General features: G+C 29.0%; 1 protein-coding gene across 2 annotated transcripts; it reads left to right on the forward strand.

Moving 5' to 3' along the window:
• The first annotated feature begins 913 nt into the window (after positions 1-913).
• Positions 914-15,597, forward strand: Cdk5alpha (Cdk5 activator-like protein). 2 transcript variants are annotated; one of them, XM_043048308.3, is made up of 3 exons: positions 914-1,169; positions 2,736-2,811; positions 4,995-15,597. In XM_043048308.3, exons 2-3 carry the CDS (start codon positions 2,780-2,782, stop codon positions 6,121-6,123), a joined length of 1,161 nt encoding a protein of 386 aa, XP_042904242.1. In that variant the 5' UTR covers positions 914-1,169; positions 2,736-2,779; the 3' UTR covers positions 6,124-15,597. The 2 variants fall into 2 exon arrangements, with proteins under 2 accessions (XP_042904242.1, XP_015910827.1); XM_016055341.4 differs by lacking the exon at positions 2,736-2,811 and having other exon boundaries at positions 915-1,169.
• Positions 15,598-25,673: the final 10,076 nt, after the last annotated feature.

The following is a 25,673-nucleotide window of genomic DNA, read 5'->3' on the forward strand; positions in this document are numbered from 1 at the left end:
TAAATGAACTACAACTATCTGTTTGTCGATTTGAAAAGGTTTCGTTAGAAAAGACCGGGCAAAATCATCGGTTGAGTTTGAAAAAAATTCTTGAAATATTTGCACAGATTCCTGGCATAAAACATTTTACGTTGTGCTTTAATTGCTGTTGTTGTAGTTTATTTACGTCGCACTTGATTTTGATATTGATTTGCTGCACAATGGGCTATTAGCGACGGTCTGGGAAACATCCCAGAGGATGATCCGAAGACATGCCATCACAATTTTGATCCTCGGCCGAGGGGATGGTCCCCTCTCAACCATAGCCCGATGACCTGCGCGCGAAGTCGAGCACTTTACGATGGAACAGTTTAACGAGGACCAATACCGCACACCCTCGGTCACTACGCAGACTGATCCAAGCGGTCACCCACCCGTACATTGATCACAGCCAGTGATGCTTGACTTCGGTGTTCTACTGGGAATCGGGTCTTAACGATCAGTCCACTGCGAGACGTGTGTTTTGATAAAAAAGAAGTCTCGCAGTGGACTGATCGATAAGACACGGTTTCCAGCAGATCACCGAAGTCAAGCATCACTGGCTGCGGTCAGTGTGCGGGTGGGTGACCACTTGGATCAGTCAGCGTAGGGACCGAGGGTGTGCAGTATTGGTCCTCGTTAAACTGTGCTGCCGTAAAGTGCTCGACTTCGCGCGCAGGTCGTCGGGCTACCGAAGCGGGGTTGCCATCCCCTCCGCTGAGGATCAAAATTGTGATGGCATGTCTTCGGATCATCCTCCGGGATGTTTCCCAGACCGTCGCCAATAGCCCATTGTGCAGCTCTAGTGCGACGTAAATTGACATCAACATCAACATCAATAAATAAAAAAGAAAGTATTCCTTCAGCTTTGCAGAAATAGGTAGTTAAAAGTGTTTTGTGATGCTTACGCAAAAATTAGTAAATCTCTAAAAAATAAAAACTTGTTTGAAAGCAAATTAAAAGCAAAAATAAATAAATATTTATATATATATTATCCGCAAATTTCGAAAGTAATTTACGTAATTCTTAGAGAAAATATCTCCTGCCTGTGAAAGAAATGACAAACTTGCCACTATTCGACTGACTACTTCATGAATTTGTATATAAACATTTCTAGAGGTTCTGAAATAAGGAAAACCAGATCTCATAAGGTATATTTTTCGATAGAATTAGCATTTCGTAAGATATATAAACAATCTAAAACTAATCTAGATAAATTTGTTTAAACTAGTTATAAATATTAGTTAATATTATAATATTAGTACTTGTTCATTTCCTTGTACAATTTAATGTTTTTCACAGGAATACTCAATTATAAAATGATTGCCTGTATAAATCATTTCCTGTATAAATTTAAGAAAGCGCGTACTTTATGCGTAAATTTAAATTTAACATCAAAATCCCGATTTTATTCTGAAACTCTGAAGGAAGATATTAAATTGAGAGTCAGCTCCAAGATTTTTTTTAAGCATCATAGTTTTATGCACTTTCGGTTAATCTTTTTAATAAATGAAGAGTAAAACTTAAATGTTTTAATATTTTTTTAAAAAATAAACTAGGTACTTCAATTTACGTGAATACTCATTTTACAAAATTTCTTTGCATCCACAATTTCTTACTGTACTGTATTTCTCACTATATACTAATAAATGATAATAAAACTCTGATTTTTATGAGTAAAACACCAGCAGATTTAACATTAATATTGAATAAGGAAAAAAACACTTGATTTCCAAATATCACCTAGATGAATACTTTAACATAATTAATTTTAAGTTAATTTAAGTTGTACCTTAAATTTAATATCAGTTATTTCTTTGATTTTATCTTAATGAATCTTATATCTTAAGCTATACTTTTACAATTCTTAAAATTGATCATGGGGATACTTTGATTTAATCTCAATTGTTAATTGATTTTTGTTGAACTATAATAAATCTTATCACAAATTGCATTTAAATATATCTCAATAAATTCTTCATTTTGCCGAATCAAAGAAGTTGGGCATGCTTCAAATCTCTAAAAAATCTCGCAAGCTTGCTAATTTCTATATAGTTTTATTTTGTAATAATAGTTATTTTATGTTACACCCATATATTCGAAATTTTTTTGTAAATAGATGCTGTTAAAGTTATGTTGTTTTATAGCTTATTGCTATTTTATAAGTAATTATTACCCACATTTAGAATGTATTTCTTCAGATTTTGGTCATAAAACTCCCTTAATTCAAGTATGAAATTATTTTTTTTTCCATGAAACTGCCCTATGAGTTGCTTGAAAGAAATTTCCCAGATTTCTAATAATTTTTCACTTTAACTGGAAATTCCAAAAAGGCATGAATTTCTTATAACAGTATACAGAGATGCCAACTTGCTCTGGTCAGAGAATCGATATTTTTCGTGGTTTAATGAATTCGATTCATAGGGTTTTTACTCCCTACTACTTTTGAACAATTCAAAGGCCTATGTGATGTGCCACTTTGTTACGATTCTGTCTTGTTGAGCCTTTCAAAAAATTGGCAAAATTAACCGAAATTGTTCAAATTTTTGAGTGTAGCTCTCAACCGCTTTTTTAATTATTTTGTCAAATCGAACGGTTGGCGTCTCTAAAAAATAAATACATTCGAAACAGTTGGCGTCTCTAAAAAATAAACACTTACAAAAATAATATTTTTTGGAAAAATAAACATATATTATATTGAATTCTATTACTTTTAGGCAAATGAAATCACTCCCCCATTTCTTTAAAAGAGAAGAAAAAAATGATTTTTGGAGTTCTTTCACTCATTCTGAAGTAGTTATTCTTCAATATTTAACTTTTATATGCTCTTATTTATATTTTAAATTGTTTTAAACAGCGTAATACCGATATTAACTACTTTTATAATTGTTTAATTTAAATTTAAAAAATCAAATTTTTTAAAAAAAATCAACGAATTTTATTGTTCTTCACTTTTTTATAAAGTACCTTTTGTTCAAAGAGTAGAATTCATTATATTTTTATTATTTTAAAATAAAATATAAAAGTAATATTTCTATTCTAAACCAGTCAAAATTCTCCACAGGTTATGTGTTAATACAGATTAATTCTTAAAACTTGAAATGAAAAAAATCTTAAAAAGAAAATAATCTCCTCTTTTAAAATTTTGTCTCATATTTTGAAATTTTCCTTATATTTCCCAATATTTTGTCAATTAAAAATGAAAATTATATCTTAACTATTTAAACAAATAGGATTAACATGTACCACGGGATACTTAATAATGCTTAATTTTTAAATTCAACAATAATTAGTTATTAATTCATAATAACTTTTAAGAAACTGCGTATAGTATCTACCAGGGACAAAACGAGAACTCAACGCCACTTTGCGAGCACGATTAATTTACTGAACAATTATATCATAGATAAAACAATTTTTCTGCTGAGTTTTTTAAAATAGTTTTTTATTCCCATCTTGGATCACCTGTTCAAAAATACCTTAGGCATGTAACGAATCCATTCCTAGCTGCCAATATTTTACGTTATAAACGTTTCATCACTTCAAAATTTATTGTAAAAAAAACAACAGCAAAATACACGTATCTTCTAATTCGCAGCAATCAAGATACAGGTAAAGGAGTAATTTACAAATTCGTTTCAATTTAGAATTTGAAAAAGAATATATCAATTTTATTTTCATAAATATATGATGACACGTATAATAAACACTTATTAAAATTTCATTGCAGAAATTTCGAAGATTTTGTAACTTTAAAAGTTTATAATTCCCATGTCCCCCTTTAACTAAGCTTCTGGTATCTACTTGACATCTCGATTTAAATATATTTTTGAAATTTAAACCTCCCTCAAAGGTTTGCAATTTTTATGATAACTGAGCCATCTAATTTAATAAAAGTGCCAAAATTAGTTTATAACACCATTTATCAGACTATCTAGTGTTTATTTCCTATCTAGTGTGCATCAAAATGATTTCCGATACATCAAAATGTTAAGGGATTAAAAAGAAACCAAGCTGCGTTGACTTTTTTCTAAATTGCAATCAAATAAATTAACTTTATTGCAAGCATTTCAATACTGTTACTAAATTTAACAACGTTATAACCCTAATTAATAAAATTAAAAGAATATAGTAATATTTTCATTAACATATTTAACTTTTGAAAACTGATGTTGCAAAATAAAAAAAAATTCAGTATTAAATGAAACAAATTTGTAATAAACGATTTTAACAATTAAATTTAAAAAGTTATTCTAAAATTTTAAATAATTTTCAACTCATACAAAGGTTTATATTTGGTCATAGATATCGTAAAGCAGTACTATTTTGTATTCTTAGGAATATTTTTTTAATTCACAATTATAATTCACGAAAGAAATATAACTCGTTTGGGAGAAAATATTGCTCTCTTTTTTATGCCTCTTATTTAATTGATTATCTAAGAACTGTCACAAAAATTTTGTACGGAATACTTTTGAAAAGACATTTCTAAAGCATCCCCTACCGAAAAACCTAGCAACATGTCTTCGAATTTTTTTTTTATTTACCGTTTTTATTTGTATTCGAATTAGAATCGGCATCGACTCCCCACAACACACTGTAAAAGTGCCTTTCCATCATTGGTAGGTGGGTCGTGACGTCACTCCCTCCCTCCCGGAGTCCGTCGCCATGGTGATCCCTGTAATGTAAATCCAATTTCGATCGACCAAGCGACCCCAAATGCCCATGCTCAGTATATTCGCACGGCTTCTCTTTCGAGAGGGTGCCGACTGCGCAAGAACGCATTCTAGGGAAGAACTATGTGGAAAGGGACGAAATTCCGATCGTCTGCCCGGCAGCAGGTGCGGGGACAGGTCCCCGAAATGGACAATTCAGGGATGAAAGATGATGGAAACAGGAACTGATGCAGGAGTGCGACTTGTTTTTTCTCTTCTGTTTTTGTAAACTAACGCCAGTTTTTTCTTTTCCGTGATCAGGACTTCGAAGGGATTGTTTGATCTGGCGTCTTGCGAGGACTGCGCTGTGTGCAGCACCGCAGCAGCAGCCATGGGCACTGTACTCAGCTTTTCTCCTCGCGAGAGGAAACCAGCCTATGGGGAGTACAACCTCAACAACTACAACTACGAGCAGCTCAACAACGTGAAGAACAAGGATAAGAACGGTGGCGGAGTGAGCAACGGAACGGAAAAGTGCAACGGAAACAACCACAACTTCAAGAAGCACTCCCTCTTTATCAACGCTTTGAGTTGGAAACATTTCACCGTTTCGAGCAAGAAGAAGCAAGAGAAAAACAAAAATCTCCGTCAACCCCTAGATAGCATCCATTCCCTTGTGGATAACAACAAAAACATCCAGAACTCTCTCGCCTGCTTCAAGCCTGGTTTAGGCCAGTTAGATGTAGTCGTTAGAAACAACAACAACCTTGACAATGTTTGCAAACAAAAGCCAGCCCCACCACCCCTGCCACCGAAGCCTGCCATTCTCACCGCCCACAACCTGGTCCGGCCAGCAAACCATGGGGCAGTTGGTCCCCTTGCTTTCACGTCCAGCTGCGGAGGTGTCCTGCCTCCTCCAGGAAAAGCTGCCGGCACATCAATTAACGGCAATGTTGTAGCTCCGAGTCCTCACAAGAAAACTGTAATCCAGGCTTCCACTTCGGAGTTGCTGCGTTGCTTGGGCGAATTCCTCCACCGACGTTGCAGGAAACTGAAAGATTTCCATCCCACCGATGCTGTCATGTGGCTGAGGACTGTTGACAGAAGCCTCTTGATGCAAGGCTGGCAAGACATCGCCTTCATCAATCCAGCTAATGTCGTTTTCTTGTACATGCTGTTGCGAGATCTCGTTGCTGAAGACATTGAACAGGAGCGTGAACTTCAGGCTGTTGTACTGACGTGCTTGTACCTCAGCTACTCGTACATGGGCAACGAAATCTCCTATCCTCTCAAACCATTTTTGGTGGAAGACTCCAAGGACAAGTTCTGGGACCGGTGTCTTCTCATCATTAATCTCCTCAGCGGCAAGATGTTGCGCATCAATAGCGAGCCTAGTTTCTTTACTGAGGTCTTCACAGAGTTGAAAGCATGTTGCATGATGGCGGCGTAGCAAAACTTTAAGTCTTTAGGTCGAAATGTTTTTTGTAACGTTATTGTAACTACTACAAACACTTGAGAAAGTCGTGGATGAGACGCTGGTTTGTCTATTTTTTCATAGATTGTCATGCGTCATTTTTATCGCAGATGTTGGACACTTGCAAAGACTAAGTATTGGTAAGATTTATCATGCATGATTGAAATTATATTCTAAGAGTTACTTCTGTTAAATACACAGTTTGTATCATTTCATAATATCTTATATACTTTGTTTAAGTTTGAATAACAAGTAATTTAGAAAATAGAATTATTCTTTCCTTTTTTTACAATTGACGTTATTACTATGTTAAGCCTTAACTATAAAAAAAAATATATTTAGCAATTTTAAAAGAAATATCACTTAAAATTTTTACAGAATATAAGTTCCGGTTTCTTGTTTACATTTTGTTTCGATAGAAATTAATTGCGCTTTGACTCATGTGCATTTTAAAATTTATTATGTATACATTTTTGAATAAAATAGCTTAAATTTTGTGTAATTAACATGAAATGGATTAAATTTTTAGATTTTTTTAAAATAAATATTTCGAAATTTGAAATTACTTTTTATTTAAACGCCAATTTGATTTAAAATGCGAAGAAACTGAAATTAATATTTTTTTATAATTTGACAAAAAAATAATAATCTAGTAGAACACTCTTCATTGTATTTGTATTCTTAGATTGTGTATATTTATTCTAATTTTTGTGAATAAGTGTTTTGAATTGGTAAAATAATTCACCTGAAACTTTACTAATATTGATTGTTTGAACATATATTTAAATTATTTTGTTAATCAATCATGAATCTGAAAAAACATGTTCGTTAAACTTATTTATTACTTAAAACACAAAATAATGGTGTTAATAATAAACGTATTAAAAAGTAGTAATTTAAATCGCGAGTGTGTAAATGCTTTATAAGTTCGAAACAAAGTCATTTTAATAATTATTAATGTATTAAATTAAAGAATAGTTACAGCAAATATTCTATAATTTGTAACTATGTTGGTGTTAGGTACCATGAAACAAATGAGAATTTTATTTTGAAAATTACAACAAAATATTGTTGATAAATCCTATTTTGAATTAGTATTAATGTTTATTAAATTTGATGGTTACTAGAAACCCAAATATTGAATTTCAACAAAATTAAGATTGTGGAATATATCCTAAATTAAATCTTAAATGAATGCCTTCGAATTTAGCATAAAGAAAAAGTATTGATTTTGAGTGTAAAGGAAATATAAAAAAAATTTATCAGGACAGTTACTCAAACTTATGTTCTAAACGTCTCTTAAAATCTTTTTTATTATCTGAATACTAAAACCTAAGTACATATTTCCAAATGTAGTGGAAATATTTACAATGGAAAACTTTTCTTACGATTCAGCTACCTCAAAAAGAACGCGTAGTACCAGGAGCAATGGCGTCAAGTATCGATTTTTCGAAATGCGATTGTCTAGCACTCAAAGGCATTGCTTCTGATTTAATTACGATCTAAGTTTTACCAGAAATTGAAACATAGTTTTTAATTTGCAAATTAAATATAATTCTGATACTTGTCATTGATTTCGGTTTGATAATTTAAATAACGCAACGTTATCAAGTTTAATGCATAATAATTAAATTTTATTACATACAGCATACAATTAGACAATGATTAGAAACAATAGTATCCGTACTACCATAATTGAACCAGATCTTATATTTTTAACACTAACTCTTCTAACAATTTTCACTTGATTTAATAACTTATATGTGAATATATTTTCCACAAACAAATCGCATATAGTTCAAATGAAATTGATAGCATGAGTTTCTAAAATTGCGTCTTAATTTTAACTGTTAATTGAAATTGTATGAAAAAATTGCCGTAGTTTCAGTAATTAAAAATAAAATTAATATTTTTTACAAAATTAACTATATTCATCAGCTTTTATTAATAACTATTCAAACTTATTTCAATTTATAAATTGAAGCTATTTGATTTATAAATAATGAGATGAATATGAAATTTTAGTAGTATTTAGCTAATGACGAAGTATGTAATTAAAATGCCAGTTTTGAGTTTTTCAAAAAAATTATTAAATACACTTATAAAAAAAATCCACAGTTAGTTTTAGTATAATAAATCATAAGTTTTAACAATCGGTTGTAATTAGTAATTTGATAACTGGGATTAAAATGTAAAAAAAAGTTCATTATTTTGAAATAAAACTTTTTAACGATTAAATGTTTCGTAATTATAGCCATAAAACAAATTGTGAATAGTGAATGAAACTCAAAGTACATAGTTGCCATGAGAAAAAATGGGCGCCTCATTATTTATTATAGATTTAGACTCATTAAAAATGATATTCTTTTAGAGTAACTTCTATATTGCATAAGATGTTAGGTTATCACAACCCATGTTAAATAATCGATTTAAAAGTACGTTTTTTTTTTCAATTTACTCCTCGTTTTAATTTTTTTTGCCACTTTTAAACAGGCTTTTTATGAATTATAACTGAAAAATATTTTTTTTAATTTAGTGTTAAAGAGAATTTTTTTTTTAAATTTATGTTAAACAATCTAATAAACATTATTAAAATGTGCATCAAGATAAGAAAAATGAAACTCAACAGCTTTGGGAAAATCAATTCAGTATTTTGTGAGAAAAGGTGTATCAAAGTTGGCCAATTCTTTTCGAATGACATGGATTTAATTAAATAATTTACTCAAAAGTTTAAAAAAAAAATGTTTCAAGATGTGTTCCTTAACACAAAAAAATCAGTATTTATTTAAAAAAAGATATTTAGTTTTTTATATTAAATATCGTCTGGCAAGAGAATCAACATCCACTTTATAAAATTTAAATATACATATGTAAAAAAACTGCTGTTTAATTTTTTTAGAACAAAAATAAAAAGAACAACAAAAAGTGCGTGCTTAATTTTAGTGTCGCTCGTTCCAAAACAAAGGTCTGTCACCAACCGCTCAGGGATTTGCGTGACTAAATCTCATCCAATAAATGGAACAACCTTAAAAAAGAGGCCAGATTGAAAGCTGAGTGGACTTCATTTCCAACTAATCACGCAAACGATAAATTGCTTGAAGTTTACGGAACTTAAAGTAATATTCGAATTTTTAGTGATAATAGTGAATAAATTAACACTTCCTCAATAGCCTTTTTTTAATTGAAATTAAACTTTTGAGGTTTCATTTCCGACAACAAATCTTAATTCGTGACCTAAGCGAAATTTCGATTTAGTATTTGTATGCCCTGATGAAATGCCAAATTATTATCTGTTCTTTCTCTAGGAAATTTCGGAGTGGAGAGTGATTGTAATTATTTTTCATGAATTTTACTCTTGATTATTCACTAATATATGCTTTGTAAATATTTAATATTAACCAAAATTGCAATTTTATAAGTAAGTGTTAGTATATTAGTTTCTGTTTCAGACAAACTATGAGCACAGTATAACCTTTTGGCTTTTGTAGGACATAAAAAAAAACACTGAGAACCGCATATTAAAAATTTGATTTTTTAGTATTGCTCGTACAGAAATTGAGTTCCATAAATCTGAATAGATTACTATCATAATCATTAAGGAATAATGTCATTATTTCTTCAAAACAAAAACAATTTCTTACAATTGGTTGAAACTCAAGTGGAAAAAAACAGAATTTCAAAAAAGAAGATCTAGTTTACGAATGACGATTAAAAATATTATAATTTTTTTATTGTATGCAATTATAATATTTCCCTTCATTTTAACAATATAAACAGAACTTAATTGATAATTTTAAAAAAATAACTATTTAAAATTATTACAATTTTGATGACTTTTATTTTTAAAAAAACAAATGAACATTTGAAGAAATAATTCATGAAAAAACTCAAAATTCATATCAAAAATGTTAACACATTTCAATGTATACAAAATGTATTCAAAATAAATTATTTAGTAATAACATTAGTTTTTCAAAATTCGCTTAACTTATAAATGAAATTAATAAAATAAAAGTAAAATAAAGTGAAGGTCTAAGTAAAAATTAAAAGGAAAAAGTGAATCGTAGAATTCAGTAATAAAAAGCAAATTAAAATAATTTATTAATTAACTAGGAAGCTATGACTCGTAGAGGAAAATGCAAACAATTTTTCGACATTGCATTCTGTTAAATACTAATTACTTTAAGATCTGTAAAATAAAATACAATATTTCGACGTTATAACATTGCTATGCTCTTTAGTCTATAAAAATTTCAAAATAAATTATTTAATAAAAGTAAGCATTGTGGCTGTATGAAAAATATCTGTACAAAAATTATGGTTTCAATTTAACTAAGATTTGAGTTGAAAGCTCAAAAAGTTAGTCAAATGTTTTGAGAGAAATCATGAATTCAGAAAGAAATCGTCTTAGAATGTTTGTCAACTACCATTTTATTAGTTAAAACAAATTTAGTAAAAGTGCTATGTATATAGACTACTTTCTATCTTTTTAACTTCCCTTGTATTCTGAAGTGTTTTTGTATAAAAATTGTATAAGAATAGTAAACATTTAGCAGAAATATTATCTAGGAGCGCCTGAAACATTATTTAGGAGCGCCAGAAATATTATCTAGGAGCGCCGGCAACATGTGCAATACAAAAGAGATTCAGATATTACCTACACAAATAGGATTCTGATGTCCGTGTACAAAATTTAGAATCTGTAAAAAAAAAAATTGTTTCGTCCCAATTATAACAAGTCAGTGTCTATTCACTTATAATTTTGCCTATTAATTATAAAAACTTGTCTTTTATGTCATAATTCATTATCAAATCATATACTTGATAGAAAAAATATTTAAGAAGACTTCATAAAGGGAAATTAATAGATTAAATATTGTAACTTAATCGAATGTTCTATTTTATTACCTTTCTGTTGAAATCGCTTACTAAATATTGATTATCAATTCAAGTGATTATGAAACAGAATATAATTTGTTTATCCGCAGTAAAGTGAAACAATTTCAGCGGCATTTTATTTTTCAAACAGATGTACGCGTTATTCACAAAATGCAACTTTATATGAATAAAAGGTTACAAAGGAAAATGTATGTTTAGTTTATTAAGGGTTAATGAAGCTGGCTCACAAGCTTAAATGAAAAACATGTTGATAACAGTTATGCAGCTTTGTCTATTCTATGTTAGATAAATAAAAAAAAAAGATCATCTATGATTAGGATAAAATTTCATAAAACAACAACGACAAAAGTACTTCGTTGCATAAAAATAAAAATTTTGATTAAAATTTCGTTAAATATCTCCTCTTTATATAAAGTTCGGTACATTCTTAAGCTGCCATTCTTTTTATTTCTTTTTGCTCTAAGGCCGTTCGCTGTAGCTGTAGGAAGCAAATCGCACTTTCCTTCAGTTCTTTAAAAAAGAATTTTTTTTCTTTACTTAATAAGAAATTGTTCAAACATATTTCAACAAAAATACACATTTTTAGCATTTTTGTTGAAATTTTTATTTTTGAGTATACGAAAGATGCACGTCCAATGCAAAGGTTCTTAGATTTCGCTAAGTATGTCATTTTAGATATTTTTCAAAAGTTATTCTTTTTGAGAAGATAAAAGCTATTTACTGTTCTTTTATACATTACAGAAATGTGTCTTTATCGCGCCTAAAAATGCTCTTTAGAACTTAAAAAAATGAGTTTGTCATTTAGTATGTTTTTCATCTGTTTAGATATTAGCATTTGTGAGGGAGTTTCTTTGATCGATTGTTAAGCTTTACTAGTAATAAAGTTTTTACGCTTTACTAGTAATAAAATTTTTACGCCTGGAATTTTAAGATATTTAAAATTACAAAGAAAGTACTCCAAATATCGCTTGTAAATTGAGATGAGTTTTTTCCTTCAAAGAAATTTTGTGCTTAAGAAATAAATAGGAAAGGTGCTCTTATTTTTTTTTTTTTTTAATTATGAAAGAATAATTTTTTTTTAAAAATTCAGAATCATGGAGTTTTAGCCAAAAATGCTATAAAAATACATTATATAGACGCATTTTTAAAAAGAGTGGAAGTAAGCGTCGTAATTAAATTATTTATTTTAAAGGAGATATTTATTGCTCCTATTAATAAAAATAGAAATTGGTTAAGTAAACAATGTACTGAATAATATTTGCTACGCAAAATTTTATAAGTTATTAAAAACCTTAATTTTTTTTCATCAAAAATTAATTGTAAGAATACATTTGTTATCGTTTGCTGAAAATGAATAATCGTTTGCTTTTTTCTAATTTAACTATGATTATTTTCAATTTAAAAGAAATAGAATATAAACACAATTTTTTGTGGAAAAATTAGTTTATAATCATAGTTGGCAAGTTTGGTTGTGCAAAATTTAGTTACCGACATCAACTGCCTAAAAAATAATAAAATTTATTTAATAAAAACAAAATTTACTAAAAAACCGATAGTTACTTGCAGATTAGTAGAAATTGATGATAAACTTGGGGCTGAAAATTGTAATTAAAAACAATCTAACTTATAACCATTTCAAATTAAATAAGAATTATTACATATTATTTACTATTCTAAAAATGTATCTGTTTATAAAATTTCAGCTCGATTGGCAAGTTACGCTTGTACTACTTTCCTTGTATGTAAATGAAGCTTAATTAGTGTGTCAAGTGTTACAATAGTTCTCTTTTTAATTTGTAGATTAATTTCTCTCACTGTTTTACAAAGCTAGTTCCGAACTCGAGCGCTTTCGTCAACAACTTTAAGAGAGAAATATACATTTTAAATACTGTGATACTTTTATTTTGTAAATAGTGTTAGTTTTTTTGTGAAGTATGTTTATCTTAATTTTGTGTTTAGATACATATTTATAAGTAAATTATTGTAACTGGTGAACTTAAGTTTTTCACTATACAGTTTATTGCATTCCCCCTTTATATGTGGATATTGTATAATATAAATTGAATATTTATATTTTATGTTGATTACATTATGTGATTTTAAGCGGCAAAAGTATTTAAAAATGTTATTATGAAATATTGCGTTCATGTAAATAGGTGTAAATTAATTTTAAGACGAATATTTCGCACTATATCTTTCCATTTGCTTCAAACGTTTCAAACGTGTTTTAGACTATTTTCGAGTGCAAATATTTATGAACTGAATAAACTGAAAAAATACCAATCATTTTCTTTATTATCCGAAATGAACTATAAGAAGAACATTGCTCAAAGCATTGATAACATAAAAAGCTGAGTTTACAGAAATGTTTTTTATGAGCTTAGAAGTTTGTTTACAAGGAACAAGTTTTGCAACCGATCCAGTGAAGCGCACTGAAAAATTCCTTCAATTTTGGAAATGTAAGCAATCGCTTGACTTCTGAGTTTTCGTATAATCCAGTTCATTGATTCCACAAAACTTCATAATTCCTTCAATATCAATATTTAAAATTATTTTGTTAGATTCATTCTGTTGTCTGGTTACTGACCACAACCATATTACGGCAATTGATTGAATGATAATAGTCAAGTGATTTAGTTCAGCTTCTGGTTCTGAAATTTTTATTCATATTATTTAGTATTTTTTATTTGAGTAATTGTTATAATGTGGCATAGTGTGAGAAACTATTTACCCTTACATATAAAAGTTTATTTTTAAAATATTTTGGTCTAATAATAAATAGTTTATTTACTTAAAAAGTACTGAAGGGAACTGTTTAGTTACGATCTAGTTCAGCTTTAAGCGTTTAAATCGATTAAATTTTTTGAACTTTTTAAACTCAACAATTCGAAATGTGCTTCACTGGCTACGTGTTGCAGAACTTATTCTGCATTTTTTTTAAATGTTTTATTCTGTTGTGAATATTTGCAATTCGTTTGAATCTCAGTGATTGTAATATGAATTAATGTATTACAAATATATATATTGCTATTTATCCTTGTGTCTAATGTTGTAATTTTGATGTGCATCTATATTTTGAATTTCGAAGTTGACCTCCATGCAAGAGAAAGTCTCGTCCACCCAATGGCCAGTTAAGTTCAACGGTCATACAGAATTGTAAATACAGTATCTATTTAATGAAGAATTGAGAATTGATCTGGAATAGTTGGACATTTTATTTGATGAAGTAAAAATATTTTGTGATATTTACGTTTCCATAATCTTTTCATCTATTTTTACATTTTTTTTAAATCTATGTGATGGTTTCATTATTTATTTTTGACTCAGAACTGAAAAGGTTAAAGTATACAACAATTAACAATAGTTAATTCAATAACAAATAAAAAAAAGAGAAAAAATCAATGCTCAAAGAGTTAACTGCAAATAAAGTGATATATTGTCGACTCTAAACGTGCAACACACACTTCATGAGGACAGAAACGAAACGTAAATAACCGAAAGATGGAGAAACATTTATATATTTAACCCTGTTTCGGTCATATTCGTTTTCATCTTGATGATGAGTGCATTACTCGCTCTAAACTAACCTTTCTTGAGATCATGTAAAACTTAACTGAACAGCAATGTAGAATTTATTAATGACAATTTATTACTGATATTAATTTCGAAAAAAAATTCGAAAAGATGTTTATAAATTAATAATGGCAATTTCTTGCCTTGTTCAATAAAAATCAATGCTTCAAACATTATTTATCCTTACAATTAAATCCATTGCATTAATTGCTTTTTTAAAAACAACAATTTTCTTTTATTTAGTTAAGTAATTACGATAATAATTATCGACTTGAAAACTAAGAACAATCATTTTAATTTTTATATAAACTACATAGATTCAAAATCCGAACTTAAATTTAATATAAAACTTGTATTAAAATTAATGAAAATTCCTTTTAATCACTATAGACAATATTTGAAGATTTATAATTTAAAACGCATAGTTGAATTTTTTTCTTCAAAATCGTACATTCAAATAATTTTTTCACAAATGCATTATTTTAATATTTTCTTTGACATTGAAATTTCAGTGTTTCTTTCTTTTACTGTTTGACACTAATTATTTATTAAACACATGATTTTCGAAATAAAATTTAATTTTCAATGTTTAGTTTTTAAATGTTTGACACTAAAAATTTATCACTCAGAAATGTGATTTTTCGTAAAACTGAATACTTTTTATATATTTTCATCATATTGGTTTATTAGTGTTTGTATCGCTTTTGTTCTATGTTTGTTAACATTGAATAATAATCAATATTTTCGAAAATTATAATCAAGTTATTTAAAAATGATTTTAAACATTTTTTTAAATATCTTCTTTGTATTTGAAAAAATTATCTATTAATTTTATATTTTCACAAATATTAATTTACGAGTATTTTGTTGAGTTTGTTTCATCTTTGCTATATTTTTTAAGATTTAGTTGCTTTTTTGCTTATAAAAATAGATAATAGACTTAATTCTTGTTTTTTTAATAAAATGTTGTGAAACATACTTTGTTGTTATTTTCTGTAATTTTTTTGTAATTTGTGTTAGTTTTTAATCTCTCTGTTTTTGATAGTTTTTGCATATTGTTTAAAAACATATTACATACTGTTTAAAAACACACACTTTTTATCAAAAAATAAATTTTATTGATATTTCTGAAAGAAAAAAAAGACGAAAAAAAAACAGATCATTGTTTAAAAATGAAAAGTAAAAGAAAATAAATCAATAAAAACAAATCAGTAAACAAATACTTAGGTTAATGTAAAATTAATGCCAGTTTGTATTTAAAAAAGATATTTTAGCTTAGAATTTGCCTTAGATTTCAAAATTGAATCAAATGCAATTTTTTACGTACCATAACATGATTATATTTTGCTTGATTTAACATTTCTAAAACATTATAGCACAGTTAAACAATTAATAATATTGTGTTGGTATATTTTCCTTCCATTTATTCATTAAGTTGCACATTGAATCTTTTAAGAGCCAAACTGATTGAAATGTCCATGCTCTTACATTGTATATGAGAAAAGAAAGTATGAACCATTTAGCAATATGGTTTCTTAAGTAGAATATAAAGTATACTTAATCACAAATTGAAGTGATATTTTAAAAAAATATATCAATACAAAAATATTAATTCTTATTAGATCTCAATTCAAAGCTTATGTTATATTAAGCTATAAATTTTTGAAGAATTAGAATAGTACCATTTTAGAAAATTACTTAGTGACATCGATAAATTATTTTTCAGCAAAAAATAGTTGGAAAGCACTAAGCATACCTTGACAGTAGAGATTCGGAACATTTTTGTTCACGAATTCTTAGCTAATTAATATTACTTCAAAATTTTCATTTCTCGAGTTTAATTACGAAATAGTTTGAAAGTATTACAAAATTATACAGGGTGTCTCATTTAAACGTTTCAGAACACCTAAGAGGGGTAGGGGGCATCCTGACGACTCGAAATCATATAGCAATGTGGGGTTGGAAATGCTTTCCTGAAGAGGTGATGTACACAGAAGCACCATAAAGAAAAGAGACCGTAAGTGAAAAATCGTTTTAATAATACATTGAAAAAAGCATAAGGTACATGGGTCAAAGTAAGTGTTCGAAGTTTCTGCCAATGCACACCTCACATCTCCGGCGCATGGACATCCGAACATTCTGCAATTCTCCAGGCATATCTCGAATTTCTCCGGCAGCTACTGCAATTCTTGCCACCAGCTCCTCAGTATTGTCAACAGGGGTGACACTAACCAGTGTCACCCCTGTCATGTCATATGATAGGTCACCCGACCTATCATATGACATGATAGGTCGGGTGACCGAGGAGGCCAACGCACTGGAAAGCTCGGAACTTTCGTACAACGCCATCTACCGCCTGGAAAGCATTTCCGACCCCGCATTGCTATATGATTTCGAGTCGTCAGGATGCACTCTACCCCTCTTAGGAGTTCTGAAACGTTTAACTGAGACTCATGCTCATAAAAATTATGTTCAAACAAAATACTTAAGCTTTTTCTTTTAATGAAAGGGGCATGTATGAATACGCCCTGCCATAAACTTTTTGAAATTGGAGCATTTGAATGTAAATTATTTGTTCTTTAATGTAGACCTTATTTTTTCGATAAAACAATACTTTAAAATATTTTTAAACTATATGGTTTATAACCTATTGTCACAATATGACAGTATTTTTTAATTAAAGAATGTAATTTATAAAAGTATGAATATAAAATCGTGATAATTGTTTTTTAAGTTTTGCTTTGATATAGACGGTTGTTTGTATTTTTTTTTTTTTTCATAAATTGAACTATTGATTTCTTAATGATTCTTGAAAAAAAGATTTTTAATTATTGAATAAGGGATTATTAATTTTATGCATGAAGAGTAAAATAACATCAATAAGTATTGGTTTTTATGCGTAATTCTTACTTATAAGAATAATATAGTACTCTACGAAATGCCTAACCCAAATTTTCTTTAAGTTTAAATAACAAAAAAAAAATTCCTTTTGATACATTTTAGAATTTGTAATTATACTTTTATGCCATAGATCTAAAATAATTTGGTTCTCAAGTAGATTTGTTTTCTAACAAAAATATTTAAATTGCAAAAAAGTCAAAATTTTCTGCCTTAAAATATATTAATTTTAATTTCATATTTTTTAAGGCAGAAATTTTAATCAAGGCAGAACTAGGTTTCAGCGTGTTTTTATCTATTTCTGACTAAATGCTAAAAATCTAATTGACATACGAGTGACAAAAGAAAAAGAAATTTTCCTGTAAAATGCCACAAGTTATTTAAATGGATTTATAGCCAATTCACTCAGCGAGCAAAAATGCTCAAAGCATTTTCTATAGCCTAAAGATTAAGTTACGGGGTTAAAGCGATCTATCTCTTTAATTTAATGAACATTCAATCAGTTTTTGGAGGTGGTAATTTTGTTTTTTGATTCATTTTCATTCATGAATTATAGTAGTTCTTACTAAACGAAATCTTCTAAAAAAGTTTCTGACAACTTTAAGATTCTTCGAAATCATTCAAAATATTATAAAAAGGCTAATAATAATAACAATTGTGTTCCATAAAGTAACATTAATATACAATAATAATACTCCTTCGACGCAAACGCGTTGTTGATTTCTAAAAGTATCCTAACCCATAACACTTTTTTTTTTTTGCACAATTTTTTTTTAATACTTTGTAATTCATATTAACAAGGGTCATAATTAACTGGACAACGATAATTTTAATACCAATAGCAAAAAGCATTTTGATTAAAAACAACAAAAAAAACTATCGCACAAGTAAAATTACTAAATTTCAGTTTTTCATAAATTTTTTCAGTATAATAAAGGCTAATGGCCGACTTTTTTAGGCATATTTAAGACTCTTAAACGTCTTAGATAAATCAGGATCCAGTAAATTTTACATTCAAATGTATTTTCTTTTCTAACATATTTAAACAGTACTAGACTTGTCAATTTAAAGCTTCCCAATTCTCAATTGTAGTGTATGCTGTCAAGAAACGTTATCTAACTACTAAATTTTGATTTTTTTTTTATGAATTTTTAGTATTATGAAGGCTAATAGCTTACTTTTTTAGGCATATTTAAGACTCTTGAACGTCTTAGATAAAGCAGGATCCAGTAAATTTTACACCCAAATGTATTTTCTTTTCTAACATATTTAATCAGTACTAGACTTGTCAATTTAAAACTTCCCAATTCTCATTTGTAGTGTAAGCTGTCAAGAAACATTAACTTACTTTGATGTATATCAAGGATCTCGATGCCATTTTGAACAATTGACCACAACAAACATCGACCACCACAGAAAAGCTTAACTTTGCATTCAGTATTCTTATTTTTACTTAATGATATCTTGACTGATTAGCAAATAATTATTCTAAAATTGAAACTATGCAAAACTGGGTATTTATCACAATTCTCAATTCTTTTCATTCAGTAAGTGTTATTTACATTTATTAGTAAAACATTTATTTCGTTAACTACTTTCGTTAACTTCGTTATTTGTTATAAATAAAATAATTGAGGCTATGGTTTTCTGCTACTGCATTCTACATTTTTTCATAATTTGTTTAGAGCAGTTGCTTTTTAACGCAGTTTAAAAACAAAATAATTAGCTGTAGAGATTTTTCACAGCAAAAGTGTTCTTTCTTAAATATAATTTTGTGGAGCAATATACTGAAAGTATCAAGTCACCAAAAACAAAGAAAATGACATAAGAATTTCAATTTAGCAAACTCTGATATGGATTAAATAAATAGGCATGCATTCTTCTATCTTTGGAATTAAGTTTTAGGAAATAAATGGGGGAAAAACTATGACGATTTATTGACTTAAGAGGTAAGTATAACTACATAAAATAATGACATAACTTCAAAATAATGTTAAGGCATTTCTCACAAAAACATTTCATTTCAACTCTTCTGATGAAATAGGCGAAATCAATCATGATTCTTTTTTAACAATGCAATGTAAAAACATTTACAAACTTTTTGTTAAAATTTAAAATTTCTAAGATTTGCAAGGGATAAGACCATTTTATAAGCAAGAACTTTTTATTTTTATACTTTGTTTCAAATTCAAATATTTTCTACTAAGTTCTCTTAAATATTTTTCAAAAACAATACTTTCTTGAAGCTTGAAATTAACACTTAAACTTTCTGTGAATATTCTGGACTAAACGGTCATAACTTACAAGTTACAAGATTATTGAAAAGAAAGTGTTTAGCGTGAAACATTGCACTGGTAATGGGCCGCAGCTACATAAAAATACAGATTCTTTTAAGCAAGATTTTCCTAGAAATTCTAGATTTGGCTGATGTTTACGACATTTAGAATAACACATATGCGTTTAAATGAGCATCTTGAATAATAACTTAGACAGTAACACTTAGTAGAACAGTAACACCGGTAGCAGTAACGGAACAGATGAGCAGTAGCACCTGAGGAAAATGAGATAAGTTACGTAACATTTTTGCAGGAAGGAACCAAACCGAACCGAGAAGAGGAAAACAACCCATGGAAGCTCTGAAGAACTTTTCATAAACATTCGTTCTATTGCATAGTGTACAAAAGTCATAATTTGACCATCTTTTCTCGCTTAAAAATTAGATCTTGCTTAATTCGATTAGATAATTTCCACTCGCCCTGAGTATTCTGTAATCACAGTTCTTAAAAAAAAGAATCTGAAAATTCATGGGCTTTCATAAAAAGACGAAAATTTGCTTTAACATTTTTAAACATCTCTGTAATAGTAAAATCGGATTACTTATCACTTAATATTAACGCTTTGCACTCGAGGGTGCCTCTCCGTCACCATAAACTACCTTACACTCTGAATGTCAAAATTTTTTTCTCTTTAATATTTAATGGTCTCTAAGAGTTGTATGGCAATTGCGCAAGCTGCTGGTTTTGTCTTGTAGTTTCTTAGTGGTTGAGTCCCTTTTTTCTTCCTTTTTTTTAAATTGTAGAAAAAACTTCGAGTGCAAAGGGCTAATTTTCGACTCTCACAAAAGACAGTGATTGCAAGCAACCGGCAAGCATTTCATCTGTTGTCTTCTGAAACAAATCTGTTGAGGGAACTGGCAGCCATGGGAGGGTATCTAGGGAAAATCGAAGAATTTTATCAATCTCTTCTCCGTTACCGAGCAACGAAGAGAAATTTGATTTTAAAAAATTTCTAATAACACCGCAGACTATTCCTCTAATAGTAGTTCATTAACAAACAAATACCCATCTTAACATGCTCCATAACCCTCTCTAATTTTACTGGTAGTGATTAAAATCAATTTATATTTCTTGAATCATTTTAAAATATTTGAAACATTTATATTTAAAACAAGAAGTATAAAAGTCATAATTAAGTTTTTTTTTAATTATTTTTTCAATGCGATTCCATTTTAATACCAGAGTCGGTTTTATTAATTGCACTTTATTTAGTATTTTTGGAATAGTAATTGACAAATTAATTATTCAACGCAAATTGGAAGATCGCTGTCTTTTCGAATATTTGAGAAGTTTCCAACCAAGTAGATTCCTTGACCTTCTCGTTTGCTAATCGATCGTCTGCGGCGCATGCGCTTCCACAGAGTTTCACCATAGGCAACAGATATCCATTTTCCTTCATTTTTAGAAACTGAATTTGATCGATGGAGGTGAGTGGCAGCACTGGATAATTTATTCACCTAGCGACACAATACGCCCGTTGATGAAACTATTTCTGGAGAAAATGACTCATATGCTGACATTTCGTTAATATACCTATATCAAACGCTGTCCATTTATGCGGCGTATATGGCTTCACAAAGTCAAGAGTTATTTGTGCACCGTTCGCATTTATCTCTGGCGAAATGACGTAACAATTTAAAAATAATTTAAATGATTCCTTGCTTCAGATTCTACGAACTGAGTTTCCAAGAATATCGAAACTTTTTATTTGCTCTTAAATTTAAAGATCCCATTCCATTTTACCTTAACCAGAAGATGTTTTTCTTAATGACAAAAGCACTTTATAAAACAAACAATCAGATAAACCTTCATTTAAAAAATAAAATTAATTAATTAATTAATTAAATAAATAAATTGCACTAAGAGCACACGTGCGAAATTATTTGTATATTTCACTACTTTCCCTCGAGTAAATTGATTTATTTCTGCTGCGTTACAAAGTTGTTACCCGCATATTTTTAAATTTTAATGATTATTCAATACTTGAGAAAAATATATGCGCCACAACAACTTCTTTTCAAGAGCATGATCAGGTCATTAGTTTCTATTGCCATTTCTAAACTAACAGAACTTTTAACAGATCAGAGAATAACTGTTCTTTGTTTCTCTTGGATAAACTCTCCGGTATCAGTACCTACAGTGTATTACCTGAGTTATCATTTCCATGGTATTCCGATAAGAATAGTATTTTCATTTCCTGCAATTCCATAGCAACATTTAATATTCCGAAATTGTTAGAACTGTGATCATTCGCGTATCAGTAGTTATAGTGTATTACCGAAGTTAGTATGCATCTCAGTACCGTCTTTACGCATGGGCACACCCGGGCAGTGCCCAGGGGCCCCAGGCACTCGGGGGGCCCTTGAGAATCTTACTTTTTATAAATTGTATAAAAAAAAGCAACTAAGAATAAACAACTTTGCATTATACAGTTTTTAAAATAAATCCCAAATAGCAAAATATGGTTTATTTTAACTCAGCAAAAACTTTTTAATGTAAACCTAAAAAGGTTGGTTATGCGGCTTACGTGTAAATCTTCAAACCTTAAAACGAGATCTGTGGCAATCTGCTCTATTCTACGCACATTACCCTAGTCCAAAACCTTGGAAAACAACCTTTTTTATAAAAACCTTAAATCGAGGTTGACTTAGAGTTTTCAAGCGTGAAAAAAATCCTTTAGTAAAGCTAGTCTCAAGGGGAAAATACTCTTAAAACTAGGTAATTATAAGGTTTCTTCTCACAAAGTCTTGCATGCTCAGCTAAAATCCACCTTGTCATGAAATTTTAATGAGCAATGCAGTTTGATCAATACCTCCTAGATTGAAGAAAGCCAAAGGACGGAAAACGATGACTCATACAGTTAGGCCCAGATTTGCTGATCACTTCTGACGAAGCTTCTCTTTTTCCCTTCTGTTTCTCGACACTTTTTCGTTACTCTTCTACTAATTTTTTACTTTCTACAAATTATTATTATTATTTTTTTTGTCTAGATTAAATGTTCTTAAATTGTGTAAAAATGCTTAATATATTTATTTGTTTTCAGAAATGATTAACAATAAATCAATTCTAACAAAAATAACTGTTGTGTGAATGAAAAAAAAAATATTTTTAAGCATTAAATATCAGTTTTATTTTATAAATTGGAAAATTTTATCTAACTTTTTGTTATAAAATGTATGGATTAAAAACAAAGAAATATATTTTTAAAGGGATTTTACACATTTATTATTATTATAGTTTTGACATAAAACTAAGAAAGGGGTCTAATTTTTATAATATGATACTTACATTTTTAGTAGATGATTATTTTGGATTTTAATGATTATGTTTTGCATGTTATTAGAACTAGAGCATACGAAATAAAATAGAAATTGTTTATAAACAATGACATAAAATGAGCTTAAAAAAATTTAGAAAATCAAATGCAGTCTTCAAACAAGGTTTAGATAGTAAAAAAAAAACATATCAAAAGCATGATTATAATTTGTATTTTTTTCCTGTGGAAGTGTGATTGTTAGAAGTGATAAACTAAAATTAAAGTAAGCAACCTTAGATAACAAATATTTTATTAAATAGCAAATTCAAAAAACGATAAATAAAATGTAAACACAAATTTTACTGAAATATGTTAAAACTTTCAGTAACATTTAAAAAAGTATAATTTTTACCATCACACTGATAAACTAAAATAAAGTAAGCAACCGTAGATAACAAATATTTTATTAAATAGCAAATTCAAAAAACGATAAATAAAATGTAAACACAAATTTTACTGAAATATGTTAAAACTTTCAGTAACATTTAAAAAAGTATAATTTTTACCATCACACTGATAAACTAAAATAAAGTAAGCAACCTTAGATAACAAATATTTTATTAAATAGCAAATTCAAAAAACGATAAATAAAATGTAAACACAAATTTTACTGAAATATGTTAAACTTTCAGTAACATTTAAAAAAGTATAATTTTTACCCGTCACACTGATAAACTAAAATAAAGTAAGCAACCTTAGATAATAAATATTTTATTAAATAGCAAATTCAAAAAATGATAAATAAAATGTAAACATAAATTTTACTGATATATGTTTAACTTTCAGTAGCATTTAAAAATAATTCTAATGTCATTTAATATCTCTTTTCTAATGTCATTTTCCTTGAAATGCATCTCACATACCTATAACAAAATGAATACAATATTTAAATGTGCATTTAAAATAAATAGTACATACTATATTCATGTATGAAAAATTAATAGATTTTTGTAGAAAAATTAATAGATTTAAATTTCATAATCAAATAAATTACAATATATTATGGTCAAACAAAAATGTTTAAAGTTTGAGCAAAAATTTAATAAAATACTAAAATTATTAATATTTTTATAAAATAAAACTCTATAAAAATAACTATATATTACAATAGTTTGCGATATGATTGATAAGAACAACTTAATTATTATAAATAATTTATCCACAATTTAAAATAATTTACTCTTAGTAAAAATATAATAAAGAAGCATAATTAAATTTTTAAAAATAAGAACAAATATTACTCACTTTAGAATTCTTTGCAACTTCAAAATCTCTTGGCATGGCGGCAAGCCATTTCTTACGTATTGGGAAATCCAAAATTTAATGCTTTTGTACCATCAACTTTGTAAAATCCTCTGCAGTTTGGTACACAGCACTCATTGGCAATTATCCATAACACTAAGAATTAAATTAATGCTGACATTTACAACATTTGTTGAATAAATATAAATTTTACGAAGAACGTTGACACCAGAACACACACGGTTGTTTACAAATTCAAATCAAAAATATTCGCCAATTGGCTGAATGCCGACACAGGTTATAATACTTGAGAATATCGCCAATGGCTCGTTTGATCAGATTCGGAGTTTTTCGTAAAAATAGCTACCCTGACTGGTTTCCCTCTGGGCCTAACTCTACTACGTCATCATCGCCTATAGTAACCCGTCGTGAGGCTTGATTCCTTTCTAGGAGGTATTGGTTTGATCCTATCGTTAGTGTGACGTCAGCTAAACCGTCATTATGGACCTAAGTGACCATTTTACTTAAGTGACAACACTTATTTAGAAAAAAAGTCACACTTTAGAAAACACTTATTTAAAAAATAATTTGTAATCCTTTTAGGATGAAAGGTTTAAAAACTGCAATATTTTTGCCTTATTAAAAAAACGTTTTTAGTACAAACACTTTCGTTCGACAATAAGAAGAAAATTCTGACAGAAGGTAGCCGTAAGGTTGCATGCTTTCTGGGATATATGCTGGAGTAAAAAGTGCGAATTTTTTTCCTAAGAATAGTGATTCATTACCATGCAAACACCAATAGTTTGAATATTTTATCACTAGGAAAAATAAAAAGTCAGCCGAAATCTATTTTTCTTCGTTAAAATGAAGTTTTTAGGAGCTCAACTCCCTAAGTGATAATGCCTCTGAATATGCTTGAGATCACCGAAGTCAGCATCACTGGCTACGGTCAGTGTGAGGGTGGTTAACCACTTGGATCAGTCTGCGTAGGGACCGAGGATGTGCGGTATGGGTCCTCGTTAAACTGTTCTACCGTAAAGTGCTCGACTTCGCGTACAGGTCGTCGGGCTACCGAAGCGGGAGTGCCATCCCCTCATCAGAGGATCAAAATTGTGATGGCATGTCTTCGGATCATCCTCAGGGTTGTTTCCCAGACCGTCGCCAATAGCCCATTGTGCAGCTCCAGTGTGACGTAAATGAACTACAACAACAACTAAATATGCTTGACAACCACCAACTCTGTTTAGTATTTACAGGTAATT

Source organism: Parasteatoda tepidariorum, chromosome 1, assembly GCF_982258835.1.
Source record: "Parasteatoda tepidariorum strain Cologne lab strain chromosome 1, Ptep-v5.0, whole genome shotgun sequence".
NCBI lineage: Eukaryota > Metazoa > Arthropoda > Arachnida > Araneae > Theridiidae > Parasteatoda > Parasteatoda tepidariorum.